At 54.2% G+C, this 20380-nt stretch overlaps 2 protein-coding genes across 3 annotated transcripts; one reads left to right on the top strand and one right to left on the bottom strand.

The window, feature by feature from the left end:
- Positions 1-45: 45 nt before the first annotated feature.
- TNFAIP1 (TNF alpha induced protein 1) lies at positions 46-11221 on the top strand. The gene is made up of 7 exons (XM_045487964.1): positions 46-322; positions 4026-4343; positions 4948-5117; positions 5536-5625; positions 5702-5754; positions 6732-6927; positions 8571-11221. Exons 2-7 carry the CDS (start codon positions 4139-4141, stop codon positions 8805-8807), a joined length of 951 nt encoding a protein of 316 aa, XP_045343920.1. The 5' UTR covers positions 46-322; positions 4026-4138; the 3' UTR covers positions 8808-11221.
- A 170-nt stretch (positions 11222-11391) lies between these two features.
- On the bottom strand, positions 11392-20348 carry POLDIP2 (DNA polymerase delta interacting protein 2). Of its 2 annotated transcripts, XM_045487962.1 has the most exons (11): positions 20094-20348; positions 18672-18753; positions 17699-17796; positions 16664-16760; positions 16418-16493; positions 16075-16182; positions 15475-15611; positions 14680-14706; positions 14349-14474; positions 13229-13308; positions 11392-12444 (listed from the first exon to the last, which is right to left on the bottom strand). In XM_045487962.1, the coding sequence occupies exons 1-11, from the start codon at positions 20252-20254 to the stop codon at positions 12330-12332; spliced, it is 1107 nt and encodes a 368-aa protein (XP_045343918.1). In that variant the 5' UTR covers positions 20255-20348; the 3' UTR covers positions 11392-12329. The 2 variants fall into 2 exon arrangements, with proteins under 2 accessions (XP_045343918.1, XP_045343919.1); XM_045487963.1 differs by lacking the exon at positions 14680-14706 and having other exon boundaries at positions 20094-20335.
- Positions 20349-20380: the final 32 nt, after the last annotated feature.

Genomic DNA, 20380 nt, shown 5'->3' with positions numbered 1-20380 from the left:
AGAGGCCCGCGAGGAGGGTCGGCTGCCTACAAGACCCAGAGACCTTTGCGCCGGAAAGGCCGCAGGAAGTAGCTGTGCGCTCTCCGTGGAGTACTCCCAGGAGCCCTTCCCTCCCCCCGTGATTGGGTGCTGGGCATGCCCGGCCGTGGAGTCCGAGGCTGCCGGGCGGGCGGGGTTGTGCCGCGGCTCGGGGCGGGGTCCGCGCGCGGGCGAAGGATGTGAGCTCACAGCCCTGGATTGCTGGCGGGCAGGCGGCCACAGCCCAGGGCGGCACGGGGTCGGCTTGCAACCCAGCTAGGAGGAGAAGCGCCCCCCGCGGACGGTGAGAGCCGGGCTGAGGTTGCCCTGGGGGACAGGATGGACGGGCCCGGGGCTGGAGCAGAGAGCCCCACCCAGTCCTGGGGAAAAGGCATGGAACGGCTTAGGGGAGATGGAGAGCTCACATCTTCCACTGGGATGGGTGTCAGAATCGGTCTGTTTCTCGGTGGTGAGGAGGGGTGCGGGCCGGGGAAGACCACAGGGAGGCTGGGTCTCGCCAAATCTTTCCAAACCCTTTGGACGAAGCCTAAGATTTACACCTAAGATTTCTGCTGGATCCGCCCCCTCAACCCAAGATCGGCTGCCCCCACCCTAGTGTGATGAATTTCTGGGTCCTTCTTCCTTTAGGACCCCACCTTTTTCCATGGCCGTGGTTGTTTTCCTGCCCTTAATTCTGCTTAGCTTCCCATCAGCCTCGCTGAGAGAGGCGGATACGCCCTCAGCCCCAGGCAGACATCCCCAAATATCCACACACGAAGTCCGGAAGGAACAGCACTGAGGCTATCAGTGGAAACTTCATTCTCAGTGGAATTACTTTGTGGGGCGTCACCTGCCACAAGATTCCTGGAGCCCATTGGTCTGGGAAGAATCTGAGCGGGCGGCATCTGAGCTGACGTGGTCCAGGGCTCAAAGCAATTGCTTTGTAGGCTCCGTTGGCCGCCGCCTGGCCTTTGAGTTCCTTTATTTTAGCAGAGCATAGGTGCGCTTTCTTTATCCTGGGGAAATCGGGGCCAGACACAAAATACACGTGGAACTTGCTAAAACCTGTTAAGGGGTGGATTTATTCCTTTGGGGCGAGTGGAGGAAGGTGATTTCACACTATTCGTGTGTTACTTACTGATTGGGCAATCCGCCGGTGAGGGTTCATCTCATCCTTGGGGCAAGTGAGTCTCAGAAATTCAGAACTGCACACGGCAACCTCTCTGGCCCTTTTTTGGACGGACATTCTTCCTAGGGACCTACCTAAATCTTTTTTAGGGACAATATCAATCTAACTGACATGTATTAAATACTTTAAAAGGTGCTTGGCATTGTGCTAAGTGCTGTTTTGGATAGCAGAGCAGTAAAGTTGGGGAAGCCAGCACACTGCTCCTGTATTGAACTTGCGGGAGGTGATGTGTAACTGTAAATGTTTGCGTGTTGTGAAAACTACACGAGGTAATTTCACCTTTTCTCGGTCTCTGTGACCAACAGTGTAGTGCAGGCCTTCATCTCTTGCCTAGACTGCTGCTTCCTCTGGTCTTCGCACGTGCTCTCTTGCACTCTTTAACAGTCCATTCTCTACACAGCAGCCAGAGTGATCTTTTCAAAGTGTGAGTAACTTGGATCCTATCACTCCCCTGCTTAAAACAGTCCAATCGATTGCTGTTGCAGTTAATATAAAATGCAGACTCTTTCGGGGCGCCTGGGTGGCTCAGTCGGTTAAGCGTGCAACTTAGGCTCAAGTCATGATCTTGCAATTCACAGGTTCGAGTCCCACATCGGGCTCTGTGCTGACAAGTCAGAGCCCAGAGCCTGCTTCAGATTCTGTGTCTCCCTCTCTCTCTGGCCCTCCCCTGCTCATGCTCTGTCTGTCTCTGTCTCAAAAATAAATAAAAACATTAAAAAAAATTTTTTTAGTGCAGACTCTTTAAATTTTTTAATGTTTATTTACTTTTTTTTAAATTTTTTTAATGTTTATTCATTTTTGAGAGAGAGAGAGACAGCGCAAGTGGGAGAGGGGCAGAGAGAGAGAGAGAGGACACAGAATCCAAAGCAGGCTCCAGGCCCCGAGCCGTCCACACAGAGCCCAATGCGGCACTCCAACTCACGAACTGTGAGATCATGACCTGAGCCCAAGTCGGAAGCCCAACCGACTGAGCCACCCAAGCACTCCTGTTTATTTTTGAGAGAGAGAGACAGACAGAGTGTGAGCAGGGGAGGGGCAGAGAGAGAGGGAGACACAGAATCCAAAGCAGGCTCCAGGCCCCCAAGCTGTCAGCACAGAGCCCGATGCAGGACTCGAATGCAAAAGCAGTGAGATCACGACCTGAGCCGAAGTCGGACACTACCCACTGAGCCACCCAGGCGCCCCTGCCTAAAATGCAGACTCGTTAATAGGATCTGGCCCCTGTGTTACCTGACTTTACATCAAGCCAAGATGTGCACTAGACATCTTGGCCTTATTTCTGCTCCTAAAACTTGTGTCTAACTGAGAAACTTTGCACTTACTTCTCCCATCTGTCTGGAATGCGCTTTCAGACTTCAGCTGGAATGTCGCCTTCCCAAAGAGGCTTTCCCTGTACTAATTAGTACTAATCCCTAGTCACCCTCTTGTCACTAGTTTATTTACTGCATTTCTTACCTTCTGGAACTGCTCGCTTATGCATTCATTTTCTAGCTAATTGTCTGGATCCTCCCCCTAGAATGTAAGGTCCGTGAGGCCATGACTTAGTGTCTTCTGTATCCTCAGTGCCTGGCACATACCAGGGGCACAGTAAATGCTAACTCTTATTGTTTTTCTTCTGGTTAACACTGTGATGCTTCTTTATACTCCTTCGAGGCAAGGTCACTATCTTTTCATCTCTCTGAACCTACTGCTTAACCTAGTAGGCACTCAGTATTGTTTTATTGCTGAATGAATTAAATGAAGTAATGTATATATTAAGTGCCTAGATTAGTACCTAGACCATAGTAAACATGCGGTGGATGTTTGCCTTTTTTTTTTTTTTTTTTTTTTTTCAGTGAATGCACTTTAGTGATTCCTTAGGAGACCGAAGCATATAGAATCTAGATCACGAGGAGTGACCTGGCTGTGCCCTCCTTTGCTTCCTCGCTCCTCCTTCCTATGAATGCCTATCAGCGTTTCAGTTTCCAAATCACTTAATTGCTTTTAGATTTATCATCTGATCCTTTGGAGCCCTTTCTCCCCAGTCTTGTGGGTAGAACGAAAGGAAGAGATGGGGCTGCTGGGCCTCCTCTCAGGAAAAAGAAGTAAAAATAGCCATCCTGTCGTTGTTCTCTCCTGAAAAGTGGTGACAATTTCAGGAACTTGGGACAGGGCTGGGGCCAAGAAAGGGGAAGGTCAGGAAATCCCCCTGGGGCCAGAGTAACCTCTGCCAGGAACATTGGACGGTGCCCTCCCGCCTGGCTCATTCCGGGCTCTCCTGAAACTGCTTTTACTTTCCTTTCTGAGGCCAGACTCCGGGCGGCGCTCACAGTCAGCACTGGTGCGGGCTGCTTCTGAGCCTGGAATCTTTCGAAAGGAAGCGCATCCTGTCCCTCTGGCTCCTGGGAATCTCCTGCGCTGGCAGGATTCCCAGTAGGTTTGGCGGGAAGTCTTGGGTCCTGGGAACCTTGGGAAGAAAATAATTGGAATAGGACTGTGGATCCCCAGGGTACAGACTTCTGCTGCCCAGTCTGTGCCTCCAGCATCTCCGACTAACTCCAGGGGTTTGCTAGGCCTCCTTGCTGCCTAGAGCTGAGCCGAGTCTCAGGGAGGCTGGTGAGATGGTGAGTGGGCTCTGGGAGACTGCTCTGGTTCCTGGTACCGGAAACAATAGCAGGAGTGTCTTCTTTTGCTATTGTCCTAGGGCCTTAGCCTCTGCGAGGTCTAGGCAGCAGTCAAGGAGAGAATGACTGTACGGTCTCCTGGGATCTCCTGGCCCCTCTCGGCTGAGGGCTGTCCTCTGCTGACTCCTGTCTCCTCTTCCATCTCCTGTTCACAGTGCTGAGAGTATGAGGCTCTGGCCTCTACTGGCCGCTCACTCGTGATCCTTCCACCACGGCGGAGCCTTCCAAACCGACCTCCTGCCGTGTGGTGATCTACCTGCAGCGGGAGATGTCAGGGGATACCTGTCTGTGCCCAGCGTCAGGCGCCAAGCCCAAGCTAGGCGGCTTCAAGGGAGGCGGCCTGGGCAACAAATACGTGCAGCTCAATGTGGGCGGCTCCCTGTACTACACCACCGTGCGGGCGCTAACCCGGCACGACACCATGCTCAAGGCCATGTTCAGCGGGCGCATGGAGGTGCTGACCGACAAAGAAGGTGAGGCGTCGGGGCTTGTTGGGCTGGCTTGAGGAGGGAAGGAAGTGTCCCTGAGGAAGTGCCTTTGGGGCAGCGCTTACGCCTGGCAGAACCAGACTCTAGATTGACTTTTCCTGTTACCTAGTACAGGACTCCTTCACCTGGAGTCCTCGGTAGAGCTTCGGGATTCTTGGAAATCGGACGTGGAATGGTGTGTGCTTACCCGCTTTCCAGGGAGGAGATCCATACTTCTTAACTATTCACAGAGGACTAGATTCTCACAGGAACCATTGCTGTAGTGACTGGGCAGTACACGGAAGACAAGCAGGGCCCGGGGGTTTCCGTGCTCCCGGGAGGTGGGCCTGAGCCGTCCTGAGCTTCGGCCTCTGTGGGCTCTCTCAGGGCCCGGAGGGCCTCCGTCCCCACAGCACGTGCCAGTTCTTGGTCGAAGAACAGCCACAGGCCTAAGAACTAGAGGTTGTGTTCTGCTTCTGTTACCCTATGGTGGGGGCTCTGGGCTTGCATGCTGCTTACCACCCGCCACCAGGCTTGTCAGGTGGCCTTCTCCTGCTGCTTGCGGCCTGGAGGCAGAGAGTCACCGTCTGGGGCCTGTCTGCATCCCCAGGCTGGATCCTCATAGACCGATGCGGAAAGCACTTCGGCACCATTTTGAATTACCTCCGAGATGACACCATCATCCTCCCGCAAAACCGGCAGGAAATCAAGGAATTGATGGCTGAAGCAAAATATTACCTCATTCAGGGGCTGGTGAACATGTGCCAGACTGCTCTGCAGGTACGGAGATACGGTCGCGTTAGGTTGAGGAGGTAGGGAGTTGGTCCTGTGCTTTGGGGACACTAAGGTCCAGTTCCCGGAAGGCTGTGTGACAAGTGCCGTGAGTCCAAACCAAGTTAGATACACCAGGTGGGTGTTGCCCAGGCCAAGGACACTGGCAGCCAGGCCATTTGTAAGGTGACGGACTCAGGCGGTATGACTAAGCCCAGCTTCCGGTTTCTATGCCTTGATATCTGGATTTTAGGTTTTCTGGAAACGGGGTTCTGCCTGCGGGCTGGCAGTTTCTGTTGCCAGATGCCTCCACAACAAGCAGAGGGTGGCCTTGGCATAGGGGCTCTGACAGCTCCTGGGGAAAGCCTGGCTTAGCCTGGCAAGCAAGAGAGCTCAAAAAAGATTCTCGGCTGTGTGTGTCACCCAGGACAAGAAGGACTCCTACCAGCCCGTGTGCAACATCCCCATCATCACATCCCTGAAAGAGGAAGAGAGGCTCATCGAATCCTCCACCAAGGTACTGGCACCTCTGAGGGCTGCGGGCAGGGGCGGATGGGACCCTGGCCTGGCCCTCACGCTCTCCTCCCCCCCAGCCCGTGGTGAAGCTGCTGTACAATAGAAGCAACAACAAGTATTCCTACACCAGGTAGGGTGGGCATCTGGGGGCCGAGGGGGCGGGCGCTGGGGCTGGGGGAAGGCCCGCAGAAGTAGCTAGAACGACTGGCCAGCCAGCAACGGGGCGGCAGACCCAAGAGAAGCCGCCTGCACTCCCGGCAGGGTTGGGAAGGGCCCAGGTCTCAGGAGGGAAGAACGGAGAGTAGAAGGGAAATCAGAGCAGAGGCGTCTGGAACCTGGCGCGGGGCCCCGGCTGAGGATATAGATGAGAATGAACTTGGAACAGCCCCCTACCCCAACTTGCCATGTCAGGCAGCTTGCCAGGTGTCTTCCCAGCATTATCTTATGAGGTGGACGAGGACATAAGCCAGTCATTGTGCTTCATTGCTGGGCCACAGTTAGCTAGACCCAGAAGGCCGCAGGCTCAGTAAGTCCTGTGGACGGGCCTGTTGCCAGCATCACCCCTACGGCAAGGAAGGGGATCCTCCTGCCTCGATGGCAGCGAGACTCCTTCCTTCTGGGCCTAATGAGAGGAGACCTCCCTCCTTCAGTTCTTTCTGCTTTAACTTGTTTTTTATGTGTGGAATTTTTTTTGAGTTTATTTTTACTTAGAGCGCACGCGTGTGAGTGCATGCAAGTTGGGGAGGGGCAGAGAGCAAGAGAGAGCCCCAGGCAGGCTTTGCATTGTTAGTGCAGAGCCCGATGCAGGGCTCAAACTCACGAACCATGAGATCATGACCTGAGCCAAAGTCAGACGCTTGACCAACTGAGCCACCCAGGCGCCCCTCTCTCTGCTTTTAACTTAAGACCAACTCCCCTCTTTTTCCTCACAGGCCCCCAAACCCAGAGGGTGCCCCGTGACCCTTTCTCTTCCTGTTCCCTCTGGCATCTTGGCTTTTTCTCAGTTGTGCATGATGGGGAGGGACAGAGAGGAGACACCCAGCTAGCCCCCTCTCTTGTGCCAGAACCTCATTCCTGGGCCCACCGGCCTTCATGGGTTTTTTTCAGCAACTCCGACGACCACCTGCTGAAAAACATCGAGCTGTTTGACAAGCTCTCCCTGCGCTTCAACGGCCGCGTGCTCTTCCTCAAGGACGTCATCGGCGATGAGATCTGCTGCTGGTCCTTCTATGGCCAGGGTCGCAAGCTGGCAGAGGTGTGCTGCACCTCCATCGTGTACGCCACGGAGAAGAAACAGACCAAGGTGTGGCGGGCTTCCCTCTGCGTGGGGGGGACGGGACACAGCAGCGCAGCCCCAGCTGTGCCTTTCACCACAGGGAGCAAAAAAGGAGTGCGGTTTGCTCTGTCTCCCCCAAACCCACGTGATGGTGCTGGGTAGTTCCAGGAGTTCGGGGAGCGGCTGGGGAGCGCTTTTCTGGGTCAGCTGAGAGGCAGGGGCCGCCGACCAGCAAGGGACAGCGTGGTGCAGGGGGAAGGACCGGGTCTTTGGAGTTGGCCCAGTTCAGGTTTGAATTCTGGTTCCGCCATTTACTAGTTTTCTGACATCGTCTGAGCCGTTTAAACCACGTGAGCCTCAGCTTCCTCATCTGCAAACATGGGGACGACAGTGTGAGTTTACCAGAAGCAGAATGAACACAAGATGGCTCCCAGGAGGAGCGGTGCAGGCTGGCGGAAGCAGCTGCTCTGATCTCTCCTCCGGCCCCTGCTCCTTGTGGGTTCCTGGTCACTCAGCTCAGCCTCTGCAGTGACCACATGGCGCTGGGTACGGGAAGGATTTGACAGGTGACCGTTAACACGGACCCCGCGAACCCCGTTCTCCCGGGCCGCAAGCGGGTGCTGTCCTCCCCAGGGAGTAGCTGCCCCGAGAATGTTTGTATGGGGGGCGGCAGGGCTTCGCTGAGCCCGGAGGGCAGCTCATGTGGGGGACGGTCACATGTGTGAGGGCTCAAAGCCCCGAGCTCATGTAGCACCTGCACGGCCACTGCAGTGCCTCTAGCTGGGCAGTCTGAGGGTTGGGGGGGGGGGGGGGTTGGACAGCTTATAGGAGGTGGCCCTGCTTCCTCCTGTCATTTTGGGGGTGGGACTCCCATGTGCACATTTCAGCGGAGTCAAGATTCAGGGACAGGTCTCTGTGGGGGCTGGTTACACTGTGGAAGTGGCAGCAACACCCGTCACCTTCCTAAGTGCTTTCTCTTCCGTGAACTTTTTGAGCCCTCGCACCACACCTGTGAGACAGGCAGCGCTGGAAGCTCAAGTTAGGCTAGAATTCAGCTGCCTTGAACGCCATCCCTTTTTTTTTTTTTTCAGAGAGAGAGAGATAGAGAGGGAGCACAAGTTGGGAAGGGGGGCAGAGGGAGAGAGACAGAATCTCAAGCAGGTTCCATGAGTGTGGAGCCCAGTGTGGGGCTCGATCCCGTGACCCTAGGCTCATGACCTGAGCCAAAACCGCGTCGGATGCTCAACCGACCGAGCCATCCGGGCACCCGCCCCCCGGTCTTTCATGTAATGTTCACAACTCTGAAGTAGATATGAACCCTGATTTTTTTACACATGTGGAAACCGAGCCAGGCAGCTAGTAAATGGGGGGGCCATATTTAAGCCGAGGTCTGACCACAAAGCTCAGGCCCGACCCTCTACACGTACTAGTCTGATGGCCTGGGACTGGGTGGGGCACGGGCAGCGCGCCACGCTCTGGCACCCTGATGTCCACAGAGCGCACCTCCTCACATCGTCAGAGAGGCCTCCCTCCCTCACGAGCTGGAAGGCCATCTGTCTTGTGAGAGAGGTCAGGCGGCCTTGTAGAGCCAGCACAGACCCAAGGGCCCGGACGTGCGGCTCCCTCTCGTGGACGAAACCTCATGGGGTTCTCTCGCCCCCTGATCCCAGGTGGAGTTCCCAGAGGCCCGAATCTATGAGGAGACTCTCAACGTCCTACTGTACGAGACCCCCCGAGTCCCCGACAACTCCTTATTGGAGGCCACCAGCCGTAGCCGCAGCCAGGCTTCCCCCAGTGAAGACGAGGAGGCCTTTGAACTGCGGGACCGTGTCCGCCGTATCCACGTCAAGCGCTACAGCACCTACGATGACCGGCAGCTCGGCCACCAGTCTACCCATCGCGACTGATGAGACCCTCAGGGAGTCAGGGCACAGGACACCCTGTCCCCCCTCCTGTGGAACCCTGCCCCACTGGCCACCCCACGCTGCTGCTGGCTGGGTTTCTGTCCCAGCACCCAGAGGCATGACAGGAAGTCAGAGGGCCTGAGCAGGAGAGGGACCACCTTCCTTTGCCCTGCTCCCTGAACACTTCAAGATGACCAAGTCCTGGACCCTTTGCTCACCCTTCCTGACAGGGAGCTGCTGCTGCCCCCGGGGCCAATGGACTGACCAGCCCACCTCCCACAAAAACATTCCCCTTGGCCCTTTTTGGAGTACCCCTTTGCTCCACTGAGGGGCTACCTTTAGGCCTTTGTTGAGGTCCATGGGGAATGGGTTCGTTCTGGTGCTGTGGAGGCCCAGTTTCTCACAGAAGGTGGGGCTCCTTCTTCCTTATGGTGTTTAAGCACAGGCTTCACAATTTTGTTTTTTAAAAAATTATCTAGGAAACGAATAGTTTTAAGTCTGTAACAATGAGGGCACTGGGTATTTGTGCTACCCCTTGAGGGTGCCAGGACCCTGGGCAGGGCAGAGCCCTTGGCCTTTCCTGATGCCTTTGGGATCAGTTTCTTTAAAGCACTTTGTACTTTTATTCAGGAGATTTGTATTCTGCCCTGACCCACATCATCTTTTTCTGACCGTAACCCCCTCTTTCCTGCAGAATCAGAGAGGGGCTAGAGAAGCAATAAAAACAAAACAAAAACCACCACCACCAAAAAAAAATTTACTAGCTTTGGCTTTGCTGGGCTGCCCAAGCAGGTGGCCCAGAGAGCCCGCAGGAAGGAAGGATGTTTAAATTGGGAACCGTGGTGCTAAAAAGGCCCATGAGAAAGGACATTTTACCCCTACATCTTAAAGTCACATAACTGACTCTTAGGGTCTAACATGATTGCTCTTTTTGATTCTCTTGCCCTCAAGGCATGCTTTGCTTTACTCACCAGAAAGCCAAAGAGCCACCACAGGGGCCAGGAGCATGAGCCACAGTGGGAAGGCCGTGGAGCGTGTGGGCACTGCACTTGGATGCCCATCCGAGGACAGTGAGCATGAGCTCTGCATCCCAAGCAGCCCTGTGCAGGGGTGGCATGTGCTTGGCCATATACCCACTGCCCCCCACCCCGTTCTCCTGGTTTTGTGTCCCGGCCGAGGGCGGTGGTTCTGCCTAGTGCTGAGCCTGGATGCAGGGTGATGTGAGCAGCCTGAGTCTCTTGAAAGGTTTCTTCATTTCTTTCTTGTTGGGTCATATGGCCACAGAGCCGCCAAGCACCAGCTTTTGGGCAAGGGTGCAAGTTCCTCCTCAGGGCTTTCGTTCACTGCTTTCTGTTTGGCTTGGCCCTTAGGAGGCTGCTTATCCAAATTCTTTTCCAAAAGAATGCTATCAGGGAGGGATCAGCCAGCCTAACAAAACAGCGTAGCCACTGGGTAGTAGCCACCTGGGAAGGAACACAGGTTATCAGGTTCATCTCTCCAGACTGCTGTCACTATAGCTAAGTGGCCTGCTCGTGGCTGACCCGATGGGCAAATGCCAGGCCAAGGTTAGCAGACACCCACAAGGACCTGAAATGACATGATGGGGCCGGAGAACTGTGACTAACCAGGCATTTACACTTGTCACAGCCTTGAAAATACAGACTTTCAGGCAAGGCACCCTGGTCATCGGCTCAAACACTTCTTTCAGCCTTCACTGGAGTAACAAGATGAAGACAAATCCATTTCTTTGGCCAGATTCCGGCTTTGGCTTTGTGGCTTTCCCACAGACTGGAATGCTCCTGCCGGAGGCCACTAGCCTATTTCCTCCGCTGCCCTCCCGAAGCCTTCTAATGCTCAAGGCCCAGCTCCCCACTGAGGTATTTTGATGCCTGTCCTTTGGCCTCCCCAGTCCTGCAGCCTCTCTTTACTGCTTTGACATTTACATCCTCAGCTGTCTGAGTGGTGACCTGTCTCTTCCTGAGAAAGCACAGTCGTCCTGGACTGATGGAAACTATCTCCTTGGTCTTAAGAAAAATACTAACATTGAAATCACTGAAGTAACTTTAGCTTCTTTAGCCAGACTTTGTGGCATTAGGGCTTGGAGAATTTTCTTTTGAGTTCCTCAGGCCCAAGCAGAAAGCAGCTCTTGGTTTTGTGTACTTTTCAACTCTGAGTAGCCCAGGGAAAGTAAACAGAAAGCATAAATGAAGGTCAAACCTTGTCGGTTTCTGAGAAAACCGGAAACTTGCTGGTGACCCCATGTAACCAGTACCGGGTGTTATTCGATTTCTTACCTGACTGACCTCTGCCTAAAGAATGGCCCAGAACTTCTTTGTCACATAACTCCAATTCTTTGTTGGCTCAGCCTAGGTGATGGAAACAAACACTAATTTCTAATAAAATCGTGTTACGCTGCAGTGGCCCGCAACTGTGCTCACGGTGGCTATAGCTGGGTCAGCGCAGTGCTAGAACCCTGGTTCTCGTGTTTCTGTTCACCACCTTGTGTTTTCCCTGCGTCACAATCCTCTTGCACTCCGTGGCCCTGCAACCCTGGCTCCCCCTGGTGGAGGATTAAGGACAACACTAGTAAGGGCTGGAACTGAGATTTAATATTAATTCAAGAATAAACAACCTCTTTGACAATCACTACGGTAGGAGGGAAGCAGGAATCCTAAGATTCAGGGGAAAATGCAGCACATTTCTTCTCTGGCTCTTGGAGATGTGTGAGCAAGCAGCTCAGAAAGTAGCTTGGCTCAGTCACCGTCCATACGTACCTAAAGCTCCTCGATGAGTTTCTGCATGGGTGGGCTGGAGGCCTGAGAGACGCGTGCTCATCTGGCAAGCCTGTTATTCCCGGGAACTCATGTGGCTTGCTGCCCTCCTTCCCAGGCTCAGGGAAGCCAGCGATGTCCATGGCTGGCCAGTGCTGAGAGCTTGAGCCCGATGTTGGCCTCCTGCTCTGCACTTGGCAGGATAAAGAAGGGGAGTCCAGTCTAGCCCCCACCCTGCTGGCTGGGGCACCGCGACCCTGGGAAACATCCAGCCAACCCCCAGCTTCGGGAGGGAAACCCATACATACTCTAGTAGATGGGGCAGCTTCCTGGAAGGGCAGCAAGGAAAGCAACCAAAGGCCCCCAGGGCATCAAAAAGGGAGCCTGAGACCCCTGGGGGCAGAAATGGCGAGGGTGGCCAAGTGTGCACTGGTTTATTGACCAAACCTCATGTCTCAAACAACTCGTGTGACAGGCCAGGAAACCCCAGGGCCTATGGCAGCTGAACACAGAATTCCTGGTGGAAAGGTTTACTGGAACACAGTGTAGCCAGGGGAAGTCAGCCTCAGAGGAGTCCTACACGGGTCTTCCGGAGAAAATTATACCCACCCACCAAAAAAGCCCACGATCAAATGGTGCAAACGACAGACAGACCCACTGTGGCCCATGGTAAATAAAGAGAGAGTTCTGCAGCAATTGTGGGACCAGAGCTGTTCTTCAGGGGCCGAGCCTAGGCACTCGGGCCTCAGCTGGCCTACCAGTGAAGGCCTGAGGGTGGTGTCTTCTCATCTTTATTGCTTTCCAGAGAGAAGGGAGGGATCCGGACATCAAAGTGGGAGCCATCAGGCCTCTCGAAGCGGAACGTGCCCCTGTGGTCAGAGAGCACCTGGGTTAGAGGGAGTGAAGGCTGAGGCCCCCCCCTAAGGATCTGGAGAGCCCTATGCCCTCAGCTCCAGAACTGAACACAGCAGGATGAGGCAGGCCTGGGCTCTCTTCTGCCTGGTCCGTGTCAGGATCACACTGGTCCAGAAACCCAAGGGCCCTTCCTGGCCCTACATGAGAAAAGATACAGCTGCCCTGATTCTGGCCCTCAGATGCACACTGCGTGAGCTACCCAACTATACTTCCAGGTTAAGGAGTGAACCACCCAGGGAAAGAACCAACTACATGAGCACCAGACCTCTTCGGCCCAAGTCCTCAGTCCACAAAATCACAGGGAAACTAGAACACAGGTAGTTATAAAAAATCAGACATGGAGGGCACCTGGGTGGCTCAATTGGTTGAGTGTCCAACTCTTGATTTCGGCCCAGGTCATGATCCCAGAGTCGTGGGATTGAGCCCCGAGTTGGGCTCCATGTTGAGCATGGAGTCTGTTTAAGAGTGTCTCTCTCTCTCTCTCTCTCTCTCTCTCTCCCTCCCTCCCTCCCTCCCTCCTTCCCCCCTCCCTGTCTCTCCCCGGGTCGGGTCGTGCCTCTCTCTCTAAAAAAAAAAAAAAAAAAAAAATCAAAGAAGTCCCACATGACAATGAACAGCAGAGAAGTCTCCACCGCAAGATGTAACCTGGCCCAGAATTCACCGCAAACTGAGCTCTCACTTTTCTGACCTGCAGCTGTGTCTGTGGAGTCTCGGTGCCCCGTCCTGGCACGTACTTACCACATGTGCCCGCTGGAAGCTTGCAGGGAGACGTGGCTGCTGTACTGGAACGCAGGCTGCTCCTTGGATAGCACTGGCTCCTGTAAGGGTGTGGACAAGATAGGTAAGGCCAGACAAGCTCCTGTACCCCGGGGGCCACGTGCTGACTGCCTGTTCATCAGGACTGGATGCCCCCTCATGCTTCCCACAATGACTGCCAGTACCTCCTCCCACAGCACGGTCACTGACCCCGGCCTTTAATTCGGATTCTGGGAAAGAGAACCTCAGACCGAACGTCTGTGGGCCCTGGGCAAAGATCACAGGCACAGGACCTACTCTGTAAATACCCCTTCCAGCGCCCATTCACTGAGTGCCCAAGAGCCAGGCACCATGTGCTCTGCCAACCTCTGCTGACTTAAATCTGCTAATAATTAGGAGGCAATAGGTGTGATCCCCATTTTAGTAGGAAAAAACTGAGATTTCCGGTTAAATAACTGGCCCAAAGTTATGTGAGGAGTAAACCACACACAGCTGGCATTCAGACCATCTAACTCCAAAGCCCTGTCCTTACTCAGTATCCCACCCTGCCTCCTAAGTCCCTACTGACTTGGATAAATGCATGTTACATGTGGCCCCTGGCCATTTCTTGTGCCTTATTTCTCAGGAGACAGGGTGGGGTAATGCACGATTTGCAAAATCAGATCTCATGGGCCAAAAGGGGATGCAGGCATGTAAGGAGGCAGAGGAAGGACAACCAGGAGTAGTGGTTAGGGACGGGGTGGGGTGGGGGGGAGCCCCAGCTGAGGGCGCTCAAATTCATATTTTTAGTAAGGCTCCATGCTGGCAACAAGAACTCTACACAAACTTTGACGTCAGACTCACTTGGATTCAAATCCAGGTCCCGCTACTACTAGCCACAGGACTGTGGGCTATTTAGTTAGCTTCGCTTTCCCTTCATCTGTGGGACAGGCTGTAAGAAACCTATCTCACAGGGTCATTGTAAGGTTTCACCCAAAGCAGCCCAATGCGCTCACACAGAAAGCCTCTGGCCCCTAGCCACAGAACAGGACAGCGTGCACTCAGCCCCCAGGCCTGCCGGGCAGGACCACGAACCGGGCATTACCGGCCTGATGATGCTCACCCTGCCCACCACCCCTCGGCCTCGCACTGTCTCCAGGGTGCCAGACAAACTGAATATCCTCCAGTGTCGCTCCCGAAGCTGCACCACGTCGCTGTCGAGGTTCTCTAGGCGGATACAGTAGCGCCACTGTGGGGGCAGAGGAGAGAGTTCACATCTGAGAAAGAACAGACCTGGGGCCAGTCCCCCCAGGATTCCAGGAGAGCAAAAGGCAACAAAAAGTGACACCTGCAGCACACAGCCGTATCCCCCGGAGGCAAACTCCCCACCTCCACCTGCCCCCCACACTGGGCACAACTCCTGAGCTTCTCTCCTCCCACAGGGAAACACTCACCCAGTAGACATGGGAATTCTGGGCTTCCTGGGGGGGAAAAAAAAAATTAAGTCCCAGAGGGCAGGACCAAGTCCATCCCAATCAACATCTCTCCAACTGAGTAGACGTGTTCCTGGAAGGTTACGGAGGCAGAACAATGCTGCGAGTGTCTGTGGGGTGATCGCTGAACTACGGCCAACAAGCCCAAACGGAGGCCGCCTCCCCTGGACCGACCTCTGGCCTCCCTCCTCCTCATTCTGTCAAGATCACCAGCGGAGCTGGATGCCAAAGGAAATCAGCCACAAGGCCCTTCCCTTCTCTCCGGTCTTCCAGCTGCTGCCCCAGCCCCTACAGCCACTGCTGGCCCAGGCCACTGCCCCCCTCTGCCCTTCCGTAGCCCAACAGCGTTACGATACCTAATATGCTCTATGCTGGCCTCTCCCACTACCAGGAGCTCCTCCTGGAAGGCAGGGCCAGTGTTTCATTTCTTTTTGAGGCTCACAACCAGGCAAGAAATAACCCAATAAATATCTACTACATACAATGTGTGAAGATCAGCCTCTGCTGATTTAAACACGCACATATGTATTCTGCATACACACATACACGGGGTGCCCTTTGAACCAGAAGAGAAGGGAAGTCAGCCTGGAGGACTCCTTCCCAGAACCTGAGTGTCTCCTTGCTCTGGGTCTTAGCGTTGATCTAATGTGTGCAGCACTTGGAAGCAGAACCCACTCTCCGTCAGTCACACGGGGGCACCACAGGCAACCGGGGCCTATCCCTGAGGGATGGGGCCCAGGCCAGGCACATACATACCCTCATTCCCATGTAGAAGGGGATGACTGTGACACGAATGTTCTCAGTTGTTTCCCGGTGGACATCAGAGAGTTCCAGCCAGGGGTGATTCTTCTCCTGCCAGGCCCGTAGCGTCTCCCGAGCCACAAAAGGGGGTGCTGGGGCAAGATATAACTGGTTGGTCCAGGCCAGAGTCCCGGGTGTTGCACTCATTCTCCAACTGCCCCTCCTAGAAAACTCTTCCCAATGCTGGCCCAGGCAAACAAGGCACCCAAACATAAAACAAAAGCACGGGCTGGAAAAAGGCCCAGAGCCGCCAGGAATAAGCCCGGAGGTCTGTGACGTGGTGGGAAGAGAAATGGGCTGGGAGTGAGGAGCCCAAGTTTTCAGACCCTGCTGTAACCATGACCTTGCCTCTAACTAGCAACCTTGATTCCCTTCTCATCACCTGAGCCTCAGTTTCCATATCTGTTAGGCAGAGACAACAGTCATCCACCTGACTTGGTATGCTAATGGGAGGCTGACTAAGGTCGTGGGTATACAGCTTTGAAGTTACTTCTATGCTACTGTCTTTGAAGAAAGGGCCCTTCCATTCCAGCTTCCTTTCTTGAGAGAGATCACCTTTTGTCTGGTCATACAGAAGAAATCTTTCAAACAGCTCATGCTGGATGGGAACCTGATCAGTGGAGGTGTAGGGGAGGATGTCTTCATGGCTGACATAATCCAAGCCTGGCAGAGAGAGAGAAAAGAGACAGTGAAACTCACAGAGAAAAGGGGAGGAACAAGGCTGGGAAGAAACACAATTCCTGGCCTTGTCTCAAGGTGGGACGAGCCTGGCACCAGCACTCTCAGCTACCATAATCCCTCCCAGCAGATTAAAGGACATCAGAAAGGCATCGGCATCTTCTCGCTGACAGACACCAGACCTCTCATCGACGGGCACATTCAGATGCTCACTACTCACCTGGGATGGCATAGAGGGCCCGGCTGTCATCATGGTTAGCCAAGAAAGTCACAGCTTCTGTCTGAGATCTCTGAGACTAGGGCAAGAAGCGAGTCAGAGATTTTCTTAGTCGCTATCCAGTCCTGAGAACTCAGGGCCCAGTGCTGATCTGAGCTCTATTTGACCCTTCTCCCTCCCTCTGTCCCCATCGGGCTCAGGCCTTTCCCATGGAGACAAACCCCCAGCCCAGCCATCTTGCTTACTTACTATATGTGGACAATCTCGGGCATCAATCAGCACCTGATAGTAAGTGTGAGTTTTGCCTTTCACCTCCTTAGAGCCATGGCCAGCAGGATTCTCTGCTCTGTAGGGTAGGGTAGGGGAAGAAGCCTAAGATCACCCCAAGAGAAAGAGAAGCAGTGCCTGCCCTAGCTCCCCACCTCCTCACCTCAACAGACTAGTGCCTGACCGGAAGGGGCTTTGGCATAAGCCAGGTACCGGCACAGCAACACCCCGGCCCAGCCGGGGGTAACAGAGGAACACGGGGGACCCACTGTGCAGAGTCACCATTTGTCTTACTCTCTGGCTACTCCTTGGAAAGGGGCCATGTTGAAAAATTCAAATTGCTGCCTCCTTCCAATCCTGGAGCCCCAGGTACCCCGCTCTTCTTGCATCCCTGGGGCTGTCTCTGATGACTTAATGGAGCTGGGCCTTTTCTGTTTTAATGTATTCCAGGGAAAAGAGATTGGAAGATTCTAACTGAATGCCGAGAAATCAAGAAAATTAGTCCCTCGGGGCGCCTGGGTGGCGCAGTCGGTTAAGCGTCCGGCTTCAGCCAGGTCACGATCTCGCGGTCCGTGAGTTCGAGCCCCGCATCGGGCTCTGGGCTGATGGCTTGGAGCCTGGAGCCTGTTTCCAATTCTGTGTCTCCCTCTCTCTCTGCCCCTCCCCCGTTCATGCTCTGTCTCTCTCTGTCCCAAAAATAAATAAATGTTGAAAAAAAAAAAAAATTAAAAAAAAAAAAAAGAAAATTAGTCCCTCAAATACCTTCTGGGCTACTTATAATGCAAACAGAGAACAGCTTGGGAAAGCATCCTGGGAGGGCCTAAAGGGACCCTCTGGCATAAGACTGTCCCTGGCACTCAGCACTTTTGTCTCCATGGTGTCCAGGAAGTACTCTGGGACTGTTCCGATGGCCCAGGAGGATATTGGATTCACCCCTGGGACCCCAATTACGTATGTCGGCCATGACTCAGGCCTCCTCCTAAGGGTACCATGAGGCACAACGACAGGGGTACTTACTTCTCGGGAGCCGCAGAAGCCACATCCCGGTCATAGAGTCGGGCCTGCCAGGGAAACAGGACGACACCTCGGTAGCCAAAAACACTATGAAGAAAGAGCTAGGAGGGAAGAGAGGTCTCCGTGAGCGTGCAGTCCCCAGGTCCTTGCAGGTGGGACCCAGACCGCTAAGCAGCACAGGTAGCCGCAACACCAGACGTCTTGCCAGTCTTTCTCTTAAACTCTGTGACCCACCCCCCCCACCAGCTTCAGGACACTCTTATCCCCCGCCCCCTCTTCACCTGGCTGACTTCTGCTGATCCTTCAGGCTGTAGCTTAAATCTCTAGGAAGACTTCCCTGACCTCCCCTCCATTTAGCACAGTGCTTGGCCACCGACCCCATCATAGTTTGTCTCTAGACTGCCAACTCCACAAAGGTATTGCTTTCTGATTCAACTCCCATACACACCCGGTCCACTGCAGGCAAACCAAAAAAAGGGGGTGGGAGGGTGGGGACAAGGAGATGAATTAAAAAAAAAAAAAAAAAAAAAAAAAAAAAGTCCTGACTTACAAGGGGTCTCAATCTATCTCAGTGGATCTGGCACAAAGCTGATACAAGAACAAGAGCCTCACACCCACAGCTTATATGACACTGCAATCAATTCAACTATGATGAGCATCAAAGGTTTCCTTTCCTAAAAGTTCCCTCCACGGGCTTCCCATCATCCACTATATTACAGGACTCTTCAACAACCTGGCTCTTTCCTCACTGTGGTCCACATTACCTCTGTCCATGCTAACTTGGAAAGGGAACCCAGTGACACGTGAAATGGACTCAAATCCAGGAAAACAGAAACCCCATCTTGAATTTGTGATTCCGATCTGGCACTAAACACCAAGGCGGAAAACTGTTAACATCTGGGTCTATGACCAAAGCTGATGCTCTCAGAAACAGGGCGCACCTCGAAAATGAAAGATGACCCAGCTCGGCACTCACCTGCCCGGTCTCATATTTTCCATTCTGTTTTGGCACCTCAAACACACCAACTGTCTCCAAAACTTTGCCCTCTGGTCGGTTTCTGATTAGGATGGAAAAGAACAAGCAGCTGAAGAGCTGAGAAGGTAATGGTACCTACAGCGACAGAAAAAGCTACTAGGGTACTTACAGAGGGGCCAGGCAGAGGGGCAGATGAAGCAGGTAAGGGTCCTGCCAAACCACCACTCCAAATTCTGCCTTTCCTTCTTTTAGGTCCTGCCTCAGTTTCTGTGTTAGGTCTGACTGCACCCAGACCCTTTCTTCTCTCTCTGCCTTCCTCATATCACGCCCTCCCACCATTATTTGTACCCCTTGCCTCTGTTTCTTCCCTGACCCACCCTCCTGACCTCCCACAGCATTTTAACCGACCTTCCCACCTTGCATTTCTGTTATTTGTGCCCGTGTCTTATCTCCACTAGAGACTGTAGGTTCCCTGGGAGCAATGCCTATGTCTGATTAGCCTGTGTTTCCCCTCAGAGCCTAGTGTATATGAGGTGCTCAAAAAATATTTGTTCTGTAATTATTCCATCTCTATCTACCCCCCTAAACTGCAGCCTTCACCCTGCCCTTGGAGGGCATCATCTCCAGATGTCCTGCCATGCTCCCTGCACTGCACTTAGTAGTCTCTAAATCTAGTTTTTGTTCGGATTTACATCAAATTTCACAGGGGTCTTAAACTGCAAATAGTGATCATCTCTCCCCAATACCAGGGTCTAATCTCAGCCACTAAAACGTCAGTGTTCTGTGACCTCTCTGGACAGGGCTGCTCTTTCTAGGGGTCCTTCAAAGGTCTGCTATTCTTAGTATTTTGGAGATGTGAACCTTATGCTTCCTCTCACTTGATCCTCCAGCCCCAATGTGATCTGCCTGTCCCATGGCTAGAGATAATGTTCACATCACCCCCATGGCCTCCGAACCCCCTCCCCAAGTCACACAGAAAGAACCAGTTTCCCCAAGGTCAGGCTGAAATCTGGAACCCACGCAGGGCCCACACTCAAGAGTCCTGCTTCCCACTTCGAGCATCTTTCTTTGGGAGGCCTTGTCCCAATCCGGGGGTGGGGGTTCAAGTCAAAAGCCCTAGGGCTTCATTAAAGGGCTGCCCATTAACAACAGCGCTCGTGATCTCCATTTGGGGAGGTAGGATTCGTTCCGGGAGGGTTGCTAGCTCCCCTTCAGAGCCAGCGCTGCGCAACCCAGGGCTCTGGGCCGCGCTCCCTTCTCTGTTCCTGGCACACATCCCAGCCAGGGCAGGTCGGCTCCCGGCCGGGACCCTCTCCCAAGTCAAACTCCAATCACCCTCTGCCGGCCCGGCCTCCTGCCTCCTCGCTGACCGAGAACACGCTCCCTGGGTTCCACGTACGGCCCCCGCGCTCCGTCCCTCACCGGGACGAGAGGTGCCTCCGCGTCGTCGTGGTCGCCGCTGGTGGGAAGGCCCCAGCTCCACCCGCCGCACAGAGCGGCCTCGGCCCCCGGGCCCCGGTTAGCGAGCGGGACCACCAGCGGCTGCCCACGGCCAGGGCCCGTCGGGCCACACAGCCCGCCATGTCCCGCCCGAGCGCCCGCTCGGCTGCTGACTCTGGGCCCAACCCGCGGCCGGGAGGCGTTCTGCCCCCCCGCCCCACACTGCCCCGCGCCGCGTCCCCGCCCCCTTGGTCCTCTGCCCCGCCTCG

Source organism: Leopardus geoffroyi, chromosome E1, assembly GCF_018350155.1.
Source record: "Leopardus geoffroyi isolate Oge1 chromosome E1, O.geoffroyi_Oge1_pat1.0, whole genome shotgun sequence".
NCBI lineage: Eukaryota > Metazoa > Chordata > Mammalia > Carnivora > Felidae > Leopardus > Leopardus geoffroyi.
This window is presented reverse-complemented; position numbering and strand designations above follow the sequence as displayed.